General features: G+C 44.8%; 6 protein-coding genes across 13 annotated transcripts in view; 4 read left to right on the top strand and 2 right to left on the bottom strand.

Moving 5' to 3' along the window:
- Window positions 1-3,894, top strand: part of fru (fruitless) — a 131,314-nt gene extending 127,420 nt beyond the window's left edge. The window contains exon 8 of one of the 2 annotated variants that reach the window (NM_079673.3): window positions 867-3,894. In NM_079673.3, the coding sequence (NP_524397.2) occupies window positions 867-1,390 (524 nt within the window). In that variant the 3' untranslated portion in view covers window positions 1,391-3,894. The remainder of the gene's footprint in view (window positions 1-866) is intronic. The other variant, NM_169816.2, reaches the window with a different exon arrangement.
- Window positions 3,895-5,292: 1,398 nt separating this feature from the next.
- CG31122 (uncharacterized protein) lies at window positions 5,293-12,103 on the top strand. 3 transcript variants are annotated; one of them, NM_001369998.1, is made up of 6 exons: window positions 5,293-5,405; window positions 8,296-8,669; window positions 8,731-8,835; window positions 8,897-9,548; window positions 9,727-9,892; window positions 9,954-11,536. In NM_001369998.1, the coding sequence occupies exons 2-6, from the start codon at window positions 8,350-8,352 to the stop codon at window positions 10,700-10,702; spliced, it is 1,992 nt and encodes a 663-aa protein (NP_001356888.1). In that variant the 5' UTR covers window positions 5,293-5,405; window positions 8,296-8,349; the 3' UTR covers window positions 10,703-11,536. The 3 variants fall into 2 exon arrangements, with proteins under 3 accessions (NP_001356888.1, NP_001163647.1, NP_001262711.1); NM_001275782.1 differs by lacking the exon at window positions 5,293-5,405 and having other exon boundaries at window positions 8,307-8,669; window positions 9,951-12,103.
- Window positions 6,536-8,087, top strand: CG10864 (uncharacterized protein). Its single transcript, NM_142469.2, has one exon. The coding sequence runs from the start codon at window positions 6,797-6,799 to the stop codon at window positions 7,964-7,966; it is 1,170 nt and encodes a 389-aa protein (NP_650726.1). The 5' UTR covers window positions 6,536-6,796; the 3' UTR covers window positions 7,967-8,087.
- Window positions 12,104-12,164: 61 nt separating the features above from the next.
- CG7685 (uncharacterized protein) lies at window positions 12,165-13,227 on the bottom strand. 2 transcript variants are annotated; one of them, NM_142467.4, is made up of 3 exons: window positions 13,008-13,227; window positions 12,742-12,947; window positions 12,165-12,678 (listed from the first exon to the last, which is right to left on the bottom strand). In NM_142467.4, exons 1-3 carry the CDS (start codon window positions 13,122-13,124, stop codon window positions 12,360-12,362), a joined length of 642 nt encoding a protein of 213 aa, NP_650724.1. In that variant the 5' UTR covers window positions 13,125-13,227; the 3' UTR covers window positions 12,165-12,359. The 2 variants fall into 2 exon arrangements, with proteins under 2 accessions (NP_650724.1, NP_001262710.1); NM_001275781.1 differs by having other exon boundaries at window positions 12,742-12,929.
- A 213-nt stretch (window positions 13,228-13,440) lies between these two features.
- On the bottom strand, window positions 13,441-15,141 carry koko (kokopelli). 4 transcript variants are annotated; one of them, NM_169814.3, is made up of 4 exons: window positions 15,101-15,141; window positions 14,545-14,647; window positions 14,334-14,478; window positions 13,441-14,273 (listed from the first exon to the last, which is right to left on the bottom strand). In NM_169814.3, the coding sequence occupies exons 2-4, from the start codon at window positions 14,625-14,627 to the stop codon at window positions 13,722-13,724; spliced, it is 780 nt and encodes a 259-aa protein (NP_732341.1). In that variant the 5' UTR covers window positions 14,628-14,647; window positions 15,101-15,141; the 3' UTR covers window positions 13,441-13,721. The 4 variants fall into 4 exon arrangements, with proteins under 4 accessions (NP_732341.1, NP_732339.1, NP_732340.1 ...); NM_169812.3 differs by lacking the exon at window positions 15,101-15,141 and adding an exon at window positions 14,779-14,944; NM_169813.3 differs by lacking the exon at window positions 15,101-15,141 and adding an exon at window positions 14,849-14,944.
- A 309-nt stretch (window positions 15,142-15,450) lies between these two features.
- On the top strand, window positions 15,451-17,794 carry Wdr37 (WD repeat domain 37). The gene is made up of 3 exons (NM_142466.3): window positions 15,451-15,853; window positions 15,974-16,535; window positions 16,593-17,794. The coding sequence occupies exons 1-3, from the start codon at window positions 15,700-15,702 to the stop codon at window positions 17,338-17,340; spliced, it is 1,464 nt and encodes a 487-aa protein (NP_650723.1). The 5' UTR covers window positions 15,451-15,699; the 3' UTR covers window positions 17,341-17,794.
- Window positions 17,795-17,811: the final 17 nt, after the last annotated feature.

The raw sequence follows: 17,811 nt of genomic DNA, 5'->3' as shown, positions 1-17,811 counted from the left end.
TATAAAATAATTACTTTTACAAGCATCTACACATATGCGTCGATTGTGACTAATAATTTTATTTGTATAAAACTATATAATAATGATACATATACGAAGCCGAAAGAAATGACATTGCAGGAACAAACAACGGAGGCATTTCATAAGTTAATTTGTAACCGAACAGTGCCTGGGATAAGTAAGTTACATTGCAAAAAGGATAATTTCAAAAAGTGTTGCCTACTTATCGCGCGCACTGTTCGAATATTTTACAAACGCTTAGTTTTAGCAAACGAGCTCGCATTTATATTCTTCACATATATCTCTAAATTTAATTTATGATCTATACTATTAAAAGAGTAATATAATATTTCATTTGCACGCTGAAATATGTGAGGAGGAGACGCAGAAACGATCGAAATATCCCCTGTGTTAGTCACTCATTTATGTATATTTTCCGTTGACCTAAGTTGCTTGATTGTAGTTAGTGACGTTTGTTTGTTTTAAGGACTACCTAATTTTTGTGTACTTTCTTCTTAGTTGTTCTAGTTTAGTTTTGATATTTTTTCATTATGCCGCATAAGTATATTTGTTTTTAGCTCACAAAAACGAACTCTACCTATCTCTGTCTCGCCCTCTTTCTCTGTCTGTCTCTCTCTCACACACTCACTAGTACACCACCTACCCACCACCCACTATCTCTTTCTCTCTCCCTCGCTCTCTCTCTGACTATTATACGAAAAAAAAAACCAATCCAAATCCAAACAAAAAATTGAAAAAACAAAAAACAAAACAATCAAAGAAATCTATTTCTCTGGGCTGATTTTCGTCCCGCTCGACGGGCTGTTGTGTGTTCTGTTCTTCTCTTTCTCGTTCTCGAACCGCAGGCAGCAGCGCCCGCCACCACCTGTCGACCCCCCTGTCGACCTCGTCGTCGGCCTCGCCCCCGCCGCCCCCTTTCGGGATGCACCTGTCGGCGGCCCTGAAACGCGAGTACCATCCTCTGCACTATATGGCCGCCGGCAACGGTCACAACGGCCCATCGGCGCTTGGTTATGGCAATCAGGGATCGGGCAATGCGCCGAATAGTGCCGGAGGAGCTGGATCGGTTGCGGGCGGAGTGGGAGCCGGCGGAGGAGCCGGCGGAGCAACTGGAGCAGCTGGCCATAATTCGCATCACACCATGTCGTACCACAACATGTTCACGCCGTCCCGCGATCCGGGCACCATGTGGCGGTGCCGCTCCTGCGGCAAGGAGGTGACCAATCGCTGGCACCACTTTCACTCCCACACCGCCCAGCGGTCCATGTGTCCCTACTGCCCGGCCACCTACAGCAGGATCGATACGCTGCGCTCCCATTTGCGGGTGAAGCATCCGGATCGCCTGCTCAAGCTGAACTCATCCATTTAAGGGCGTGGCCGGGGCCCAAGTGCAGCCCATCACCGCCAGCTTTACCAGCAGCAGCAACAGCCGCATCATAAGCAGAAGCAGAAGCAGCAGCAGCAGGAGCAGCAACAGCAGCAGCAGCATCAGCCGCATCAGCAGCAACAGCAACCAGCTTACTACGTCAGCAACTATAGCAACTACAGCAATAATAGATACAGCTACAGCGATAGTTTATTGTAAATCGCTGCAGTTCTAGGTGGATTTTTCTTGCATTTAGTCGTCGTCCAGTCGTGTACATTACCCACTAGCTATCCAAGCAATAACCATAACCCAAACTAGTAGAAAACCGAAGATGCTATGCTATGGCAAAACGTAAAGCGTTAAACACAAGTATATTGATAATCTTAACTAAACTTATTGATAAACTTTGACACAATCGTCCCATCAATTTATAAATGTGTATAACTAAGGAAGATTAGGAAAAGGTTTCAGTTGCGAGTCGAGGAGAAGGATATGCCCAGCATAGAGGGCCAGTGGAGGCGGAAAAAAAGTTTTCCAAAGCCACAACAAACCGTTTCGAAGGTTTCTAAATGTTGTTTCCTAAAAACTATAAAGTAATAACTACACTAATACTAGAGAGAGAAAGTCGAGGAGAATCGTTTTGAGCCGATTCAGCAAATTGGGGTCACTACCACATCACGCGGGGTCACCAGCAGCAGCAGCAGCAGCAGCAAAAGGAGGATGCGGATGCGAATGCGGATGCGGATGAGGATCAGGATGAGGATCAGCCAGCACAGCAACAGTCACCCACAAATACTACTCATACGAAGGTCACATTAGGTTTTAGTTTACTTTAATTTGTAATGTCTAGATTTTAGTGTTAACCGATATGTTCTGCGGAGTAGGAAACGGATGAGGGCTACTCAACCAACTACAAAGAAATTTTCATATACCTCAAATGCATTTCAGTTTTATTGTTGATTGCTTTAATTTTAGTCTACGTAGTCAGTTAGCACTTATACATAAAGTACCACATACATATATGTTATTTTTTAATCGGTTCCAATTTGAATCGGCGAGATAGCCAATAGTTTACCAATGTTTTCCTCTGTTTTTTAGTGTGTGTGGTGTGTTCCCTATCACTATCACACTTTTGATTTTGTCCTATGCGTTAAGTTGAAGATTTTAGGATTAGCTCGAACCACTTGAACCACCTCACTTTTTTTTGTTAAGCTTGTTTATATTTTATATTTATGGTCACACGTTTATTTAGTTAAAGTACACTAAACACATATGAAATCACGCGGAAGAAAGTTAGTTGATATGAGGGCTATACAAGAAAAAATCATATCACAAAAATCTAAAAAAAAAAAAAAAAAATAAGGAGAAATAATTGGAAAAATCTATAGAAATTATATTTTTAAATTGCTTAATTGTCTGCTCGATTGGCAAGAAATTGGACGGTTTAATTCTAATTTGATTACCATAACCCGCAGAGACGGCAAAAGTAATTAATTTTAAACATTTTGTGATAGACAAAATTATGTTTCGGCGCAAAATAAATTTAGAAAATGAACCCCTACAATATAAAATATAAAATTAAATGTGATATTTTCGGCACAAAACTTTACAAAAACAAAGTAAATAAAAAGTAACATAAGGGAGTGGCAACATTTGGCTAAGATTGCTGCCTTTTTCGTATTTCTTTAGATGATTTTTGTTATAGAACTATTCAAAATTGTTATCTTTCGGTCCAAAGCACAAAATGTATAAAATTACTTTCTAGTTATTCTTTAAACCCTATTTTACTTAACTTTAAAATCTTATTTGATTTCCTAATTATAAATTACGTGCATGTGCGTGTGTATATATATATATATATATATATATATATCGATTCGAAAATATATGTACACACAGATTTCATAATTTTATTTAGTTATAAGTTGATTGAGTTGAGAAACTTTAAGCCAATAAACTACCGCAAAATTAAAAAACAAGAAACAAAAAATAGCACAGATGTTAAGGCAAACCACTACTACACACAGATTTATGTACCAAAAATGTAATAAATATGAAATTATAAACAAAAAACAAAAACAAACGAAACCAAGCAGTCAGAAACCAAAAGCAAACAACTAGAGAAAGCTAAAAAAGAAGGAGTCTAGCTGGATTTTTCTAACCTTTTTCCAAACATAAGCATAAATCATAAAACGAAATATTTTTATACATCCACTTGTAATCGGCCGATTGAAAGGAGAGCCACCAAAGATCGGGGGATATAGGGTTGCTCTGTCGAATCGGGTCTGGAATATACTATATACTATATTTACCAGATGGCAAACGATCCGCAATCGTCATGCGCAAATACAAAAAAAAAAACAAACAACAGCGAGTTGTAATTTATTTTCCTCTACAGTTACAAACTCAATTAATCAATATGCAAATACAAATGTTGCAGTGGCCAAATCACACGGCACACCGGCAGCAATGAAAAATATTATTAACAGTTTTCGTCGTCTACCAGTTTAAATAAATCAATCCATTAAGATCTATATATATATATATATCAAGCAACAAATATATATATTTCAAATTTATTCAAATTAAAATCAAAATATAATTCACTAGCAGCATTTAAATGTCAAGCGAAACAGCGAATAAAACCAAATAAAATTTATGATTATTATTATTACATATATCAACAACACTCGTTTCATGTTCTGCCCTTCATGACCTCGTCCCTCCCTTGGAAGCACAATTCAAATCGTTAGGTTTGGGTTCGATTTTGGGTTCGGAGCCCTTGGATTTGGGGTTTGGGTCGGAGTTGTGGGCGGAAATTGCATTTTTCAGCTACAAAAACCTCTGCGGATTGCCATTTTCGGTGACGGGGTAAGTAATTGGTCAGACTCGGTAAGCTAAATTATATGGTATTTCAATAGCTATTGTTTGGTTTTGCAGGTAGAAGTACATTTACTTCGATGTCTTAGCATCGATGTAGTGAATCAAAGGAGCAACTCCAATGAAAGAACGCGCTTTAAAAATCTAAAAAAAATTTATAGGTTTAAGATTTACTTACAACAAGCATTGCCTTTTACAATATAAAATGAAATAAAGGAAAATAAAGTAACATTTATTGCACTCAAAATTGTTTTTCTTACAAAATAAAACATACAATTTATTTTTGACTAACTTTAACTATTAAGCGAACTAAAAGAAGTTATTGGTTTTGTTTTAAAACTAAAATTATACCACAATTATTTTCTAGTATAGAGGAGTATAAGGATTTCATAGCTGTAAAATATTGAATCGGGCGCTTAAATCAAACAACTATTTAATGACAGAAGTAACTTCAAGTTTTGATATATAGATTTAATTATTTTCATTTCATTTATTTGCAACTTGAGAAGCAAATATAGATTAACAATAATGTGGTAGGAAATGTAGCAATTTAATATTTTAAAAAGAAAAAGGAAATAAATTAAGTTAAGTGAAAACTTTTAATGTCGCAATAATTCGATATCTTAATGTTAAATACACATTTCCTTGATAGTTTCGATGTGTCTCTATTTTTGAATATTTAAGTCGAGCCCGCCAATATTTGGAGTTGCCACCTTATATGCAACTCATCGATTATACAAATCGCGATGACTGGGCACACTAACAATCGCTTTTCCGTAGTCAGAGTGACCACCTATTGATTTGTGTACTGATTTATCGATAAGTAGCAATTTTATACATATTAGGCGCTTAAGAACAAATTTAAATTTAAAACTTTTTAAAAATACTGTACATATGTGCAAAAAAGAAAGGCCAAGAAATAGATAAGGTGTTGGTTATGCGCTCCCCACCATATAGCCGCAACTATCGACAGATACAAAACACCGATAGTGCCATCGATAGTTCTGGCTGCTCTAGTCGCGAAAACACAGACGCAAGATAAAAGAAAAACAGACGAAGAGGGAATACGGGAAATACGCGGGAAGAGCAGCCAGAACGCCAAAATTTTCACGCGCAACGATTAACGAGAATAAACAGCGTAAGTAGCGGAAAAGTGCAGGTGAATTGCAACGGTAATTGCAGAGTGCAATGCGCCGGAAAATTTTGCATAAACTTTTTGTGAAATTTCAACTGTGTTTGTGTGAGTGTGCAGCAGCAGCAGCGAGTTAGCGTGCGTGTGTGTCTGTGTGTGTGAATGCGAGTGCGCTGGTGTTGAAAAAATCTATCTCTTCGCTACGCATTTTCACCCCCCGTTTTTGCGTATTTGATCTTTCTTCCTCTTCTTCTCTATCAGCACAGCCGCCTATGCGTGCGTGCGTGTATGAGTCTGTGTGTGTGAGTGCGTTCTCTGCTTTCGTTTTTTAATTCTTTGTTTATATTTACGTATAGTTTGTTTGGGGGGCCCCGTTTTATTGTTGTTACCCGATGGCGGATGCTCTTTCCCGTTTTGATTTATCGCCGCGCCGTAAAAATAGCGCCCAATTCTGATTCCGTTTTCAATTCCGAGATTCCCAAAAGCTCTCGCGCCGTCTGCTCCACCACACACACCCGTCGTCAATCAAAGTGCCGAAATTTTATGACCAACACTACCAGGCTGTATCTTTCGGATTTGCTTAATTGCAGGAAATTGTCAGGGGAATATGTGTATCAGCACTTTTATTCCAAGCAGATAACTTTGCAGAATTAGTTTTGCCAAGATAAAATCGGTTAAATCTTGATTTAGGACCATACGAATAGCTACATTAAATAGTTTTCTCCAATTCAATACTCTCTGTACTGTACTCACTGTACTAAAATGATAAAAACCTAATGATTACTCATTAGTTATTATGACATCCTAACATATCAATAGTTATTTCAATGAAATTTCTACAAAATCGTTATCAATTAATTGAAGTACTATATGATAATAAGATGCTTAATCGTAACTATTTTTCAGTACAGATTATTGTATATTGTTGCATATTGCACCTGTACCACAGTGATGTCTTAATTGCCCCGTCCATAAATTTGACGTAAATGGCCTGATTTAGAACCGCGGGCACTTGCTGGCATAAATATCTGAGCCGCAATATTTGTTTTCCATAGATTCATTCGGCTTTCCACTGGCTTTTCCGCTCGTTTGCTCTCCGAGTCTTGGTAGATTTTCCCTCGAAACAGATTTCCACCAGTTGAATTTTGGCGCCCGCGCTGATCGGTTGTGCAGTCGGGAAAATCTCACGTTTGATCTTGTGGAAAATGTGCCGTGCAAAGGCGTGGGTCTATTTTTAGACAACTTGCTGATTTCCACACTCGCCGCCGTGCTCTAAATCAGATTGAGAATCGATAACTGTCCAATTAATTGCACATCGTCGGGCTCAAAGGCCATTCGACCAGAAGGGAGATATCCGGAATCTGTGGAATCGGTTATATAATCCATGTGCGACTAAAATGGCCAGCAAATTTCAGAGGAAACCATCTCCCGGCGGAACTGTAGGCATGGGAGGGGGGCCATCGAGTGTTTCCTCTACGCCGAGCAACCAGCCGAGGAAAAGGGTGAAACGCTGCTGCCGCAACTTCGTCACCTTTATGTGCACCCAGGTGGGCGTGGGCGCTCTGATCGTGATCTATGCCATCTGTGGAGCATTCGCCTTCATGCACATCGAGCGCCAGTTTGTGGACGAGACGGCTGGCCATGTGATGGAGCTGCGTCAGAACTGCTCCCAGCAGCTGTGGAGCATCACGGAGCAGCACAACATAATCGATCGTCGACGCTGGACGGAGGCCACGAACGATGTACTGAGGGAGTACCAGTCGCAAATAGCCGGAGTTGTCAAACACGGCTATGTGGGCAGAAGTCCAGAGCAGATCTGGAGCTTTCCGGCTGCCCTAATGTTCTGCCTGTCGGTGATAACCATGATTGGCTACGGCAACATGGTGCCACGAACTCCGTGGGGCAAGGGATTCACCGTGATCTATGCCACCTTTGGCATACCGCTCTACATCCTGTACTTCCTCAACATGGGCAGAGTGCTGGCCAGATCGTTTAAGTTCCTCTACCGATCACTGCACGACTGCACCCAGGAGCACCCGCGCCTGGATCGAATGGACGCCCTTGAGGGTGGTGTTGGCATGACACGCAAAAAGGTCATTGTGCCGTCGACCGCTTGCCTGTGGGTCATTTTCTTTTACGTTCTCACCGGCACCGTGATGTTTGCCAATTGGGAGAAGTGGAGCTTACTGAACAGCTTTTACTTCTGCATGACCTCGCTGTGCAAGATTGGATTTGGCGACTTTGTGCCCGGTGCCTCGCTGACTACCAGTGCGGATGTGAATGCAGCGACGCAAAAGTTGCAGGAGGACATTTCAGCCGATCCTGCCGAGCTGGCCCAGCTACAGTCCGTGGCCGCCGATCAGCACTCCAAATTGGCCATCAATTTTGTCTACATGCTGCTGGGCATGGGTCTGGTGGCCATGTGTCGCAACCTGATGCGCGAAGAGGTGCGCCTAAAGGCACGCGAGATGCGCGAGGACGCCAAACTTTGCATGGAGGACACCAGGCTGCGATTCGTTGGCTGTTGCGGGAATCCTAGGGACGCGTACGAGGATGATTACTACTAGGATAAGAAGAGGTTGTTAGGAGGGGTTTCAAACAAGGACGTCCCTTATTTAGATTTATATTTCATCACTAATCCGAAATGGTTCTATTCTGATGGAACTAAAGAAAAAGCAAGTGTATTATAAGAAGATCGTATTTAGCTTTAGGGTTATAGTTCTGTAACAGAAGTGGTCTATATCATCAGTTATTCTATTCAGAACTTTCGAAAGTATATTGATTTGTGAAAGTTTTCAAAAAAGAGCGTTTGTGTGTGAAGCTGTGAAAATGATGCTGTGATTGGTTAATGCCCACCAAGTAAAGTAATCCCCCATGAACCGATTCGATCCCGCAGCTCACCATTGATCAATTCCTGCAACTGCAAGAGCGGATCCGTAACTTCGAGGGCATGCTTGGCGGCGGCAGCGGGGAGCGTCTGTGCACGCCAAGCACTTCGGCCGGCCCATTCCGCATCTTTTCCGTGGCCGGATTCCAGAACCGGGCCAATGACATCGTCTACTGCCCGCCGATCGTGCGCCAGCACTCGGTGCACGTGCCGGAGGACTCCACGGCCATAATCTATTTTGGTGGGGACGTGCAGGACTTCCCGGAGAGCATGGAGACGAACCGTGACAGTCGGGGCTACATGAAGTACAACCTCGAAAACTCGGCCATCCTTCTGCGCGAGGCCTTTCCCCGGTCACACATCATCGTCATCCGGCCCGTGCGGTTAGTTTTTGCATATTTTAATAATAATTTATAAATAATATAAACGCATTTTCATTTGCAGCATGGAGTTCAAGACATTCAGTTGCTTTGACAATTTTGTTCGGGGCAACAACGCTGGAGTTCCGGATCACACGCCCATGAACCATGCCCTCCAGCATCTAGAAAAGTAAGTTCATAGTGTACAATTCAAGAATGCTCTTATTAATAACAATTGTTTATCCCCACAGACTGCTTCAGAATCTATCGCAGCGCCTGATCTCCATACCAGAGAACGAAATTCTGGATCAGGCCGCCCAGGCAGCGGCTGCTGCGGCGGCAGTGGCTGCTGCTGCTGCGGCCGCAGCTTTAACGCTATCCAACGCCACGGTCACCTCGGAGTCCAACTCACAATCGGCACCGGCCAACGACAGCAGCCAGGAGATGGACATTGATATATTGCAGGTGCAGGAGAATATCACAGTGGACGCGGATGGGGCAGTAATATTTCCGATAGTTGGCAACGAAGTGCCAGAGGCAGTGAACAATGTATCCGGGAATAATGGCAACATCGGTGGTGGCGGTAACGATGATAGTGTAAACAACCACCAAGAGCAAGTGAACAACCAGCAGCTCCAGCAGCAGCAGCAAACGGCGGCAGCCATCAAGATGACTTCTCCCACAACGGCGATAAATGCCACCAACAATGTGGAGCACTACAACAACGATTGTGGTACGAGGCAGGCTTCCGCTGCCTCTGCAACAACAGCCTCGGCAACGGGCACCTCCACATCAACGGCAAGCAGCGATAGCAATCCGCTGTGGTGGCGGGAGAACCTCAATCTGGACAAATCCAAGCTGGTGCTGATTGGCTTTAGCAAGGGCTGCGTCGTGCTCAATCAAGTGAGTCGCGTTTGGTTCGTTACCTAGTTGATCCACTCGCCAATACGCCAGCTTCAATCCTATGCAGAAGTGTCGATGGAGCGTGTAGAGTATAAATCTAAACGCTGAATCGGTATCTGAGGATTGTGGCCCATACCCAACTGACCATACTTATCTGCACTTTCTTTTTTGTTTATAGTTCATCTACGAGTTCCACTATCTTAAGACGCTCACGCCCGACGACAGCAGCATGTGCCGCCTTCTCTCCCGGATTTCAGACATGTACTGGCTGGATGGCGGCCATGGGGGCCAAAAGAACACTTGGATCACGTCCCGTAGCTTGCTGGAAACACTAACGCGGATGGGTAAGTGGAGAGAGAGTAAATGCCAAGTTGAGTCAACTAACGAGTGGGAGTCTTTAAGCAGGCATGAACATCCATGTCCACCTGACGCCCTACCAGGTGCAGGATGATCGCCGACCCTGGATTAGAAAGGAGGAGAAGTTGTTTACGGAGATGCTACGTAGGCTGAATGCGCCGATCACCCGGCACTTGCACTACGACAACCAGCCAGCGAATCTGATGACCCACTTCGAGGTGCTGCAGGCATTTTGCCAGCACGTCCACGCGCTCAACCAGCAGCAACAGCAAATGCAGCAGCAGCAGGGTGTCGGCATCAGTGAGCAGTCTTCGGCGGCGGTGGCCGCCACCAACAATGGGAGCAACAATCTATTGGAAGCCGGCGAGGAGGCAAAGTGACAGCTGCAACTGCATCCGCATCACCACAGGCGTCGCTTGCATGCGATGCGCAAGGGTACCGCCGCCCTCAAGCGTCAGCAGGTGGCGCAGCTGCGCCAGCACCACCAGCAGCTGCTGGCTGCCGCCCCGGAGCTCGCGCTGGCCTCCTCATCGCGCCTGGCTGCGGCCCTGATCTCGTCGGCGGTGGCTCTGAGCGCCTCGTCCGCGAGCCTTGTAAATAGTCATCACCACAGCCATATGCAACAACAGCAGACGCAGCAGCCGCCACAGGCGCGCCATCATCACCATCCGGCAACATCACACAGGCATCACCACCACCAACACCACTCACATCACCACTCGCACCACCATCATCATCATCATCAGTGTCGCTCGAAACGCAAACTGCAGAAATTGTATTATACGCTTTGCCGTTAGATCTGTAGCCTAACTATATCTATGTGTACTTGTACGAGAGAAAGTTTCTTAGAACCACCAGCAGCATCAGCACTTAGCTTAAGTGGAGTCACACCTACCACGTCCTATATATATTATATGTATGTCCAGTCCCTTCGTCCCTTCATTTTTTGTACATGTATTTATTTATTCCCCTTTTTGTTCGTATTTTGTATCTTTGATCATCGCATTTTTGTAATTCGTCCCAAACTGAAAGCAAAATCTCATCAGTGCAATAATATACATAATCCGAATATATATATATCTATATATTTATATATATGCGTATTTATATATATGCTGATTTTACAGACCTCTCTTATTTTATACAAACACTCCATGCTATTTATTTGTAATTGATGAAAAGATTTGTGATTTGCGCACATGATATAAAGTAAACATCGTAGAGCAAGCACTGTAATCGTAGCGTGTCTCAAGCAATTTATGTTTTAAGTACCCCAATGAATTTATACATCATCCGCACAGACGCATTAATCTAACCAGCCTAAAATCTAAATCACACACACCCACAAAGCCCTCTGATTAAGTATTACTTAGCGTACGTAAGCTAACTTTAAGTTGCAACTGGCAAAAAGCAAGCCACAACAACAAATGTACTTTACTTAGGTTGATCCCCAGTTTCCATCGCAAACTGGGGGCAAAGTATCAAATTTGTGAGACGAGAGCGTCGATAGCAATATAGCAATCAGCTCGTCCAGGCATAGACGACGTAGTTTTCTCTGATTGTGCTGGGCAAGTCAAAGAAGAAGTACTCAATGCAAATGCAAGTGAATAAAGTGAATTTTGCCAATTCAGATCCGAGAAGTAATTGTAAATGCGATGGCGCGCGTTCCTTAAACTAATTATGTATATCGATGTGGAGATCATTACCGCTTCCGCTTATCATCCAAAACAAGACAAGAAAGCCAGCCAAGAAAGCAAACCAAGAGAAAATCCAGTGAGACGTACTGTGCATATAAGGGAAAAATTAATTACACACAAAATTTCGTACCTTGTAGAATTTGCAGTTCAAAATTGCTTTAGAGTTTGTCGATGTACATTTTACGGATTAAACTGCACAAAACATTTTTAGGCAAGAAGAACCATATTAACTAAAATTACAGACGGTCGTAGATGTAAATTGAACATTATAAATGAAAACGCTGCGAATTCGAAACCAAAAATCGCGCAGAGAAAGTCGAGCAAAAAAAAGAAAACAAAACAAAAAAGGAATTCCCAATGTAAATTCTACTGATTTTTGTGAGTCTGGTAATAAAATGAATAAGCATATATGGATAAAATGGCAGCTTCTTTTTTTCACATGTCCACAAAGATCTAATCTTGCAGCTGCTCCTCTGGCACCAAATTAAACATAGTTTTAAACAAATTGTACACATTAAATCCATCAGATTCTTTGAATGTGAAAACTGGAACAGGCCACATTGTGTTTCTTGGAATTCGTTTCTTTTATTCAATCTACTTATTTTAAAATAAATTACAATTCTATTGTACTCGTACAAAAAATATCGCTTGTGATGCGCCGCCCGACATCTTCATCCTTGAGATTGGTGTCCTAGGTGCACAGGTGGAGGAGATGGAAGAGGAATGGGAGTGGGAACGGGGTCCCGTCGGCCTGCGACTACGCACAGTCGTTGGGACACTTGGTCGCCGTGCTCCACTCATCGCTGCCGTCGCAGCAGTCGCACACGTGGTCATTAATGCGGCTGCTGGCCACGTAGATATCCAGGCCCCGGCCCGTGATGTGACGCTTCTGGTAGCGACAGTAGAATCGCCCCTTGGCGCAGGCATTCGTGCTGGGCTCGTCGCTGCCGTCCTCCTCACAGTCGCAGTAGTTGTCGTTCAGGTGGTCGAACGGGATCTCTTTGGAGCCGTCCAGACACCGGAACTTGCCCTCGAAGTTGGGCTTGTAGGCGTCGTAGTCGAAGAGCCGTGTGCCCCTAAAGGATAAAGACGAGGATGAGGAATTTTCCCAAGCCAGCAACAATGCATCTACTACACACCTGACAATCTTGATGGGATCCTCGTGACCCGCAACAGGTGAGGTTTCCCCGCCTGCCGGAGCAACTGCATCGGCGCCTCCGCCATCGAAATCGTCCACGTCGCGCTGTTTGCTGCCCAGGGACTGCATCATCTGCTGGTGCTTGCGCTTGATCTGCTGCAGATTCCACGGAGCAGGCACTCCGGGCAGCTGGTTCAGCGAGAAGGCCTATCGTTATTGTTTACACATTAAACACCGTGCACAGGAAAATCCTTGCGAGACTCTCACCTGATACGCGATGAACGAAATTCCGACCAGGAAGATCAGCAGCAGGAACATCTTCGACTTCTGCTTGTAGAAGGGCTTGAAGTATATATTCTCTCGCTTCACCCACGTCTTACGCATATTGTCCTTGTTTTTTCGCTCTGGCCAAGTAATGTATAAAAAATATGTTTTGTTTACGAACTAGCATTGTTTTTGTACATGCCTGCGTTAGTCAACACTGCTGGGCTGGGGCTAAGGGTTGCCACCCATCCCGGAATTTAATCAAATACAGAGCGATTTATTTAAATTTGTTTGATAAAGTGTAATATTTTTTTGTAAAACTTTTAACAGCTTAAAAGTATAATGAATTTGATTGAAATAAAAGCGCCAAACACCTTTTTGCTTTTCCTCAGAATCTTAAAGCATTTCACAACTCCAAAGACCCATTAACAATATCATTTTTCACAGAACAATTGTTTATTGAATCAGTGTATAAATAAGTTGTAAACTTTAGATCTATCGTCTTCGCTGATAGGTAAATGTACTTTCGCCCGTCGATCACATAAGCATTTCATTACCGGTCAATTTATTTGTTTTGGCAAGGGCATGATGTAAATGCATTGGACATTTGAGCATATGTACGTCTAGTAGTATCTGAGATTGGTTTATGAGGTGGCGAGGGGAAAATAAATAAGTTCAGATGGCAGAAGGAATGGTTTTGGCAGTCTCTCTCAGCGATTAGGTGGCATTCAGGAAGCCCTCGTTCTTGTAGACCTCGATCACGTTCTCGATGATCTCCCACTGGTTCTCTCGGGTGAAGTCCTTGACCAAGGGCTTGTACCACATGGCGGATTCGTCGGACTCGTCGGTTAGCGGCACCTGGATGCCGTAGGTCTGGAGGGCCAGCGACAGGCACCCAATGGCCACATGGGTGGGCTTGTACTTGAGGATATTGGCGCTGTGGTGAAAGTCTTGCAGATACGAGGCGGCTGCCTTGGCAATGGGCACCGAGTTCCACACCTCAGTGCCCACCCAGTCTTGTAGGGTCTTCATGTAGTGGAGTAAGTACTTGTGGGCCAGATCTATGTTGAGATCGAAGCACAGGGTGCGCGTGATGAGCAGCTCAGCCTGGACAATGGCATCCCGCATCGACCAGTACTCATCGTTCAGGTCGACTGGATCATTGCCCCGGTTAAGGGTGCAGTATGCCACGTTGATGACATCGCGTATCTTGACACTTTCGTCTTCCTTAATTTTGCCAGCCAAGTACAGCGAGCCCGCGGCAATGAGCTGTGGATTCCAGAAAGTTTCTCATGAGATGGGGTCGTTTTGGGGGCATATATTACTCACGAACTCATCGTAGTCGCTGGCCTTGACCTCGCGGAAGAAGCGATGGAACACTATGGCCGCACAGGCCGCCGTCAGCGGTTTCATTTTCAACTTGGCAGCGCACTCAAAGATGTACATCGGCACCACGCCGGGTTTGTTCATTTTGCTGCGGCACAGATGGCACAGATATGTATATATTGGTGGTATCTTTAGATTGGATCATTCAACTTACCGATAGTCGATGGGCTTCATGGTCTGCGCCTTGTTCAACTCCACGTGCTGCTGCATCGACATGACATCCAAAACGTTTTTCATGCTGCTACTCCCAGGCCGAACTGAATGAAAGGATGAATGTGGGTGGATTTAAGCAATTTCGTTAACACTCGAGGAGCAAGATAAAAGCAATTGGACTGGTTGGGGAAATGGATGTGAACTGAGACCACCGAAAAGTCGAAAGGCGACAAACCGGTTTGATTGGGCTGCAGCGCTGTAATGGGAGATATGGTATCATATGCAGGGCGATCGGGAAAACTAACGGGCCCGAAGGTATGTCAGCTGTTCGATTGGAATCCAATACAACGGTGCACGGATTTGTTTGTCTTGTGGGAACTCCCAATGGTGTTTTCAAAAATAGTACCTACAACTACGGGCCAAACAGCTGTTCAAGTACACAGTGTTGATTAAGGATAATGCTTCCGTTTCAAAGGGTTATACAAGATAATCAACCCTAATAAATAATTACAGGAAAGCGCTGATCCATAGTTACATTTCTATTTGAATTTATTTACCTTCACGTGTCAGATTTGAAAGTCAGCAAAATTAACTAATTGTTTCTCAACACTAGTACTCAAACCAAAGTGCACTAAAAAAAAAACTTTGTTAATTGTACATTTTTATAGATGTGTTTTTGTTGAAAATTTTTCTAAACTAATTCATAACATATAATGAATTTTCAGTTAATTTTTACAGGATTTTTCGTTTTTATGATATAAATATATTTAATATGTAAACTGCAATTTCAAAATTATTTTATTTTAATTTGTTCAATTTGCTCTCAGTGTGCCACAGTCCGACTGTGCGATAATCGCACATCGATAACACTCGATACACACACCAGCTGTTCCGCCCGCTCCCCCCGCGCACAAAAACACCTGCAATAAGTATATTATCATTGCGAAAACCAAGTGCAACAGCAGTTCCCCAGTCAGCCAAAGAGGCAAATGCATCGCCAGCAGCGGAAGATGGATCAATAGAGCGCGAGTCTGCAACCCCTGAACACTAATTGGATTCCCCCGGGCGCTCTGCCCACCAGGAAACGGATATCGCCGACCAGCTCGGCTCAGAAAATCACTTGCGAGATACACAACAAAGAGGCGAAAAGAAAAGCATGAAGGCTAGCAAGACACGGGCTGTGCGCCTCACCAGTTTGACGGAGGACGTGGCCGCCGTACCGGAAGATGCACCATTCCGTGCACGCCTGCACGTCCTCTTCGCCCAGATCGAGCGGGAGTTCGAGCAGCTGTATCTGGAGAACCAGGCCCGTAAGTAGCTATATAATCCACAACTCCTTAAGGTCTCGTTCATAAACTTTAATATTTATTGCTTACATATGTCAAATTTTGTATAGTGCACGCATGATTAAAGCCTATTCTCTGTTATAGTGCAGGAGAAGCTAGACATAGCCACCACCACCAAGGAGTCATTGATTCCACCCGATGCCAGATCCGCAGCAGGAGGTTCAATGAGCACTCAGGCCTCATCCGCAGCTTTGGCCACGCCTGCAACCCAGACGGATGAGGTGGCGGGCAGCTTCCTGGCTGCAGCATCCAGTACACACAAGAGCTTGAAGGCCAAACTAAGCAGCGCTACCGGCGGCAGCAAAGCCAAGGCCAGCAACAAGATCAAGGCCCAAACCAGCCGCATTGTGTCCAGCTTTAAGGCGCCCACAGTGGTCAGCACGGTGGTCCGAGAATTCGGCGGCCACAAGGATGGCATCTGGCAGGTTGCCGCCAAGGCGGGACAACCCATCATTGGCACCGCCTCCGCCGATCATACGGCCTGCATCTGGGGCGTGGAGAGCGCCAGGTGCCTTTTGCAGTACCAAGGGCACGCCGGCTCCGTAAACTCCATCAAGTTCCATCAGCAGCGAGATCTTGTGCTCACCGGCAGCGGGGATGGTACTGCCCACATCTGGCAGGCGGCCGTCAACTGGGAAGTGCCCAAGTGAGTAACTTTGCAATATATTTTATAGTAGTTCAATAATCGTTGCATGATTTTCAGGAAGGGCCATTCTTCAGAGGAGGAACTGGACGACAGTGATGAGCAGGTGGAAGATCGCGATCGTGTGGACACCTTACGCACTCCGCTCTGCGAGTTCACAGGCCCCGGCGGTCATCTTTCAGTCGTGGTGGCCGCCGATTGGCTCTCTTCGATGGATCAAATCATCACGGGCAGCTGGGATCGGACTGCCATCCTGTGGGACGTGGAGACTGGCCTGCCACTGCAGCCGCTCACTGGGCACGACCACGAGCTCACCCACGTGTCGGCACATCCCACCCAGCGCCTGGTGGTCACCGCTTCCAGGGACACTACGTTCCGTCTATGGGACTTCCGAGAGGCAATCCCAGCGGTCTCCGTCTTCCAAGGGCACACGGAAACGGTTACGTCCAGTGTGTTCGCACGCGACGACAAGGTGGTGTCCGGATCAGATGATCGTACAATCAAGGTCTGGGAGCTGCGCAACATGCGATCCGCCTTGGCCACCATTCGAACGGATTCCTCGGTCAATCGTTTGGCGGTCTCCACTGGTGGAATTATCGCCATACCGCATGACAATCGACAGATCCGACTGTTCGATTTGAACGGGCAGAGAGTCGCCCGATTGCCACGGACCAGTCGGCAGGGCCACCGACGGATGGTGTCGTCTGTAGCGTGGGCGGAGGAGCCGCTGCTGGACTGCGATCTCTTCTCCTGCGGCTTCGATCGCCGCGTTTTCGGCTGGTCCATCGTTCTTCCGAAGGACAATTGAAGGCAACTGAAGCGGAGAGCTGCTGCACCAAAGGAATGAGGAGGCGCAGCTCTGCGAAATCCCAAACATCTCTCGAACAAAGAAGCATCCCCAAAGCGATGCCCACATACTTACATATATGTAACCGTTTATCATAGATCAAGTATTATGCAGACATTGTTCAGGATGTTCTACTATCTCGTTGTCGCCCACTGAATGTAATTAACGTTGCTTTTTGCCAAATAGTCGTGGCATAGCGTGCTGCACGAACTACATATTATCATTGTTATAGCATACGTATGTATATGCGTTGGGACTGGGCTAAACTCTTCGGAGTGCAGAGCTTCCGATGTCCAGACCCGATTTTATCTGTGTTTTACTACCATAATACATATTATAGACGTCTAAGGCATTAACGCTTTAGCCAACATGAATAAACATAATCAACCACCCGATTCATCGCTGGGTATATCCTAAAACTGACCTTTTTGA

Source organism: Drosophila melanogaster, chromosome 3R (assembly GCF_000001215.4).
Source record: "Drosophila melanogaster chromosome 3R".
Classification (NCBI taxonomy): domain Eukaryota; kingdom Metazoa; phylum Arthropoda; class Insecta; order Diptera; family Drosophilidae; genus Drosophila; species Drosophila melanogaster.
The sequence above is the reverse complement of the archived record's forward strand: the minus strand, read 5'-3'. Positions and strand labels throughout refer to the sequence as shown.

Coding starts and splice junctions, on each gene's coding strand:
- CG10864 (NM_142469.2), top strand. CDS start 6,797: ATGGCCAGCAAATTTCAGAGGAAACCATCTCCCGGCGGAACTGTAGGC.
- CG31122 (NM_001275782.1), top strand. CDS start 8,350: ATGCTTGGCGGCGGCAGCGGGGAGCGTCTGTGCACGCCAAGCACTTCG. Junction 8,670..8,730: donor ATCGTCATCCGGCCCGTGCG/GTTAGTTTTTGC, acceptor TTTCATTTGCAG/CATGGAGTTCAAGACATTCA. Junction 8,836..8,896: donor GCCCTCCAGCATCTAGAAAA/GTAAGTTCATAG, acceptor TTATCCCCACAG/ACTGCTTCAGAATCTATCGC.
- CG7685 (NM_142467.4), bottom strand. CDS start 13,124: ATGCGTAAGACGTGGGTGAAGCGAGAGAATATATACTTCAAGCCCTTC. Junction 12,948..13,007: donor TTTCGTTCATCGCGTATCAG/GTGAGAGTCTCG, acceptor CAATAACGATAG/GCCTTCTCGCTGAACCAGCT. Junction 12,679..12,741: donor GATCCCATCAAGATTGTCAG/GTGTGTAGTAGA, acceptor TTTATCCTTTAG/GGGCACACGGCTCTTCGACT.
- koko (NM_169814.3), bottom strand. CDS start 14,627: ATGAAAAACGTTTTGGATGTCATGTCGATGCAGCAGCACGTGGAGTTG. Junction 14,479..14,544: donor ATGAAGCCCATCGACTATCG/GTAAGTTGAATG, acceptor TCTGTGCCGCAG/CAAAATGAACAAACCCGGCG. Junction 14,274..14,333: donor CCAGCGACTACGATGAGTTC/GTGAGTAATATA, acceptor TGGAATCCACAG/CTCATTGCCGCGGGCTCGCT.
- Wdr37 (NM_142466.3), top strand. CDS start 15,700: ATGAAGGCTAGCAAGACACGGGCTGTGCGCCTCACCAGTTTGACGGAG. Junction 15,854..15,973: donor GTATCTGGAGAACCAGGCCC/GTAAGTAGCTAT, acceptor TCTCTGTTATAG/TGCAGGAGAAGCTAGACATA. Junction 16,536..16,592: donor GTCAACTGGGAAGTGCCCAA/GTGAGTAACTTT, acceptor CATGATTTTCAG/GAAGGGCCATTCTTCAGAGG.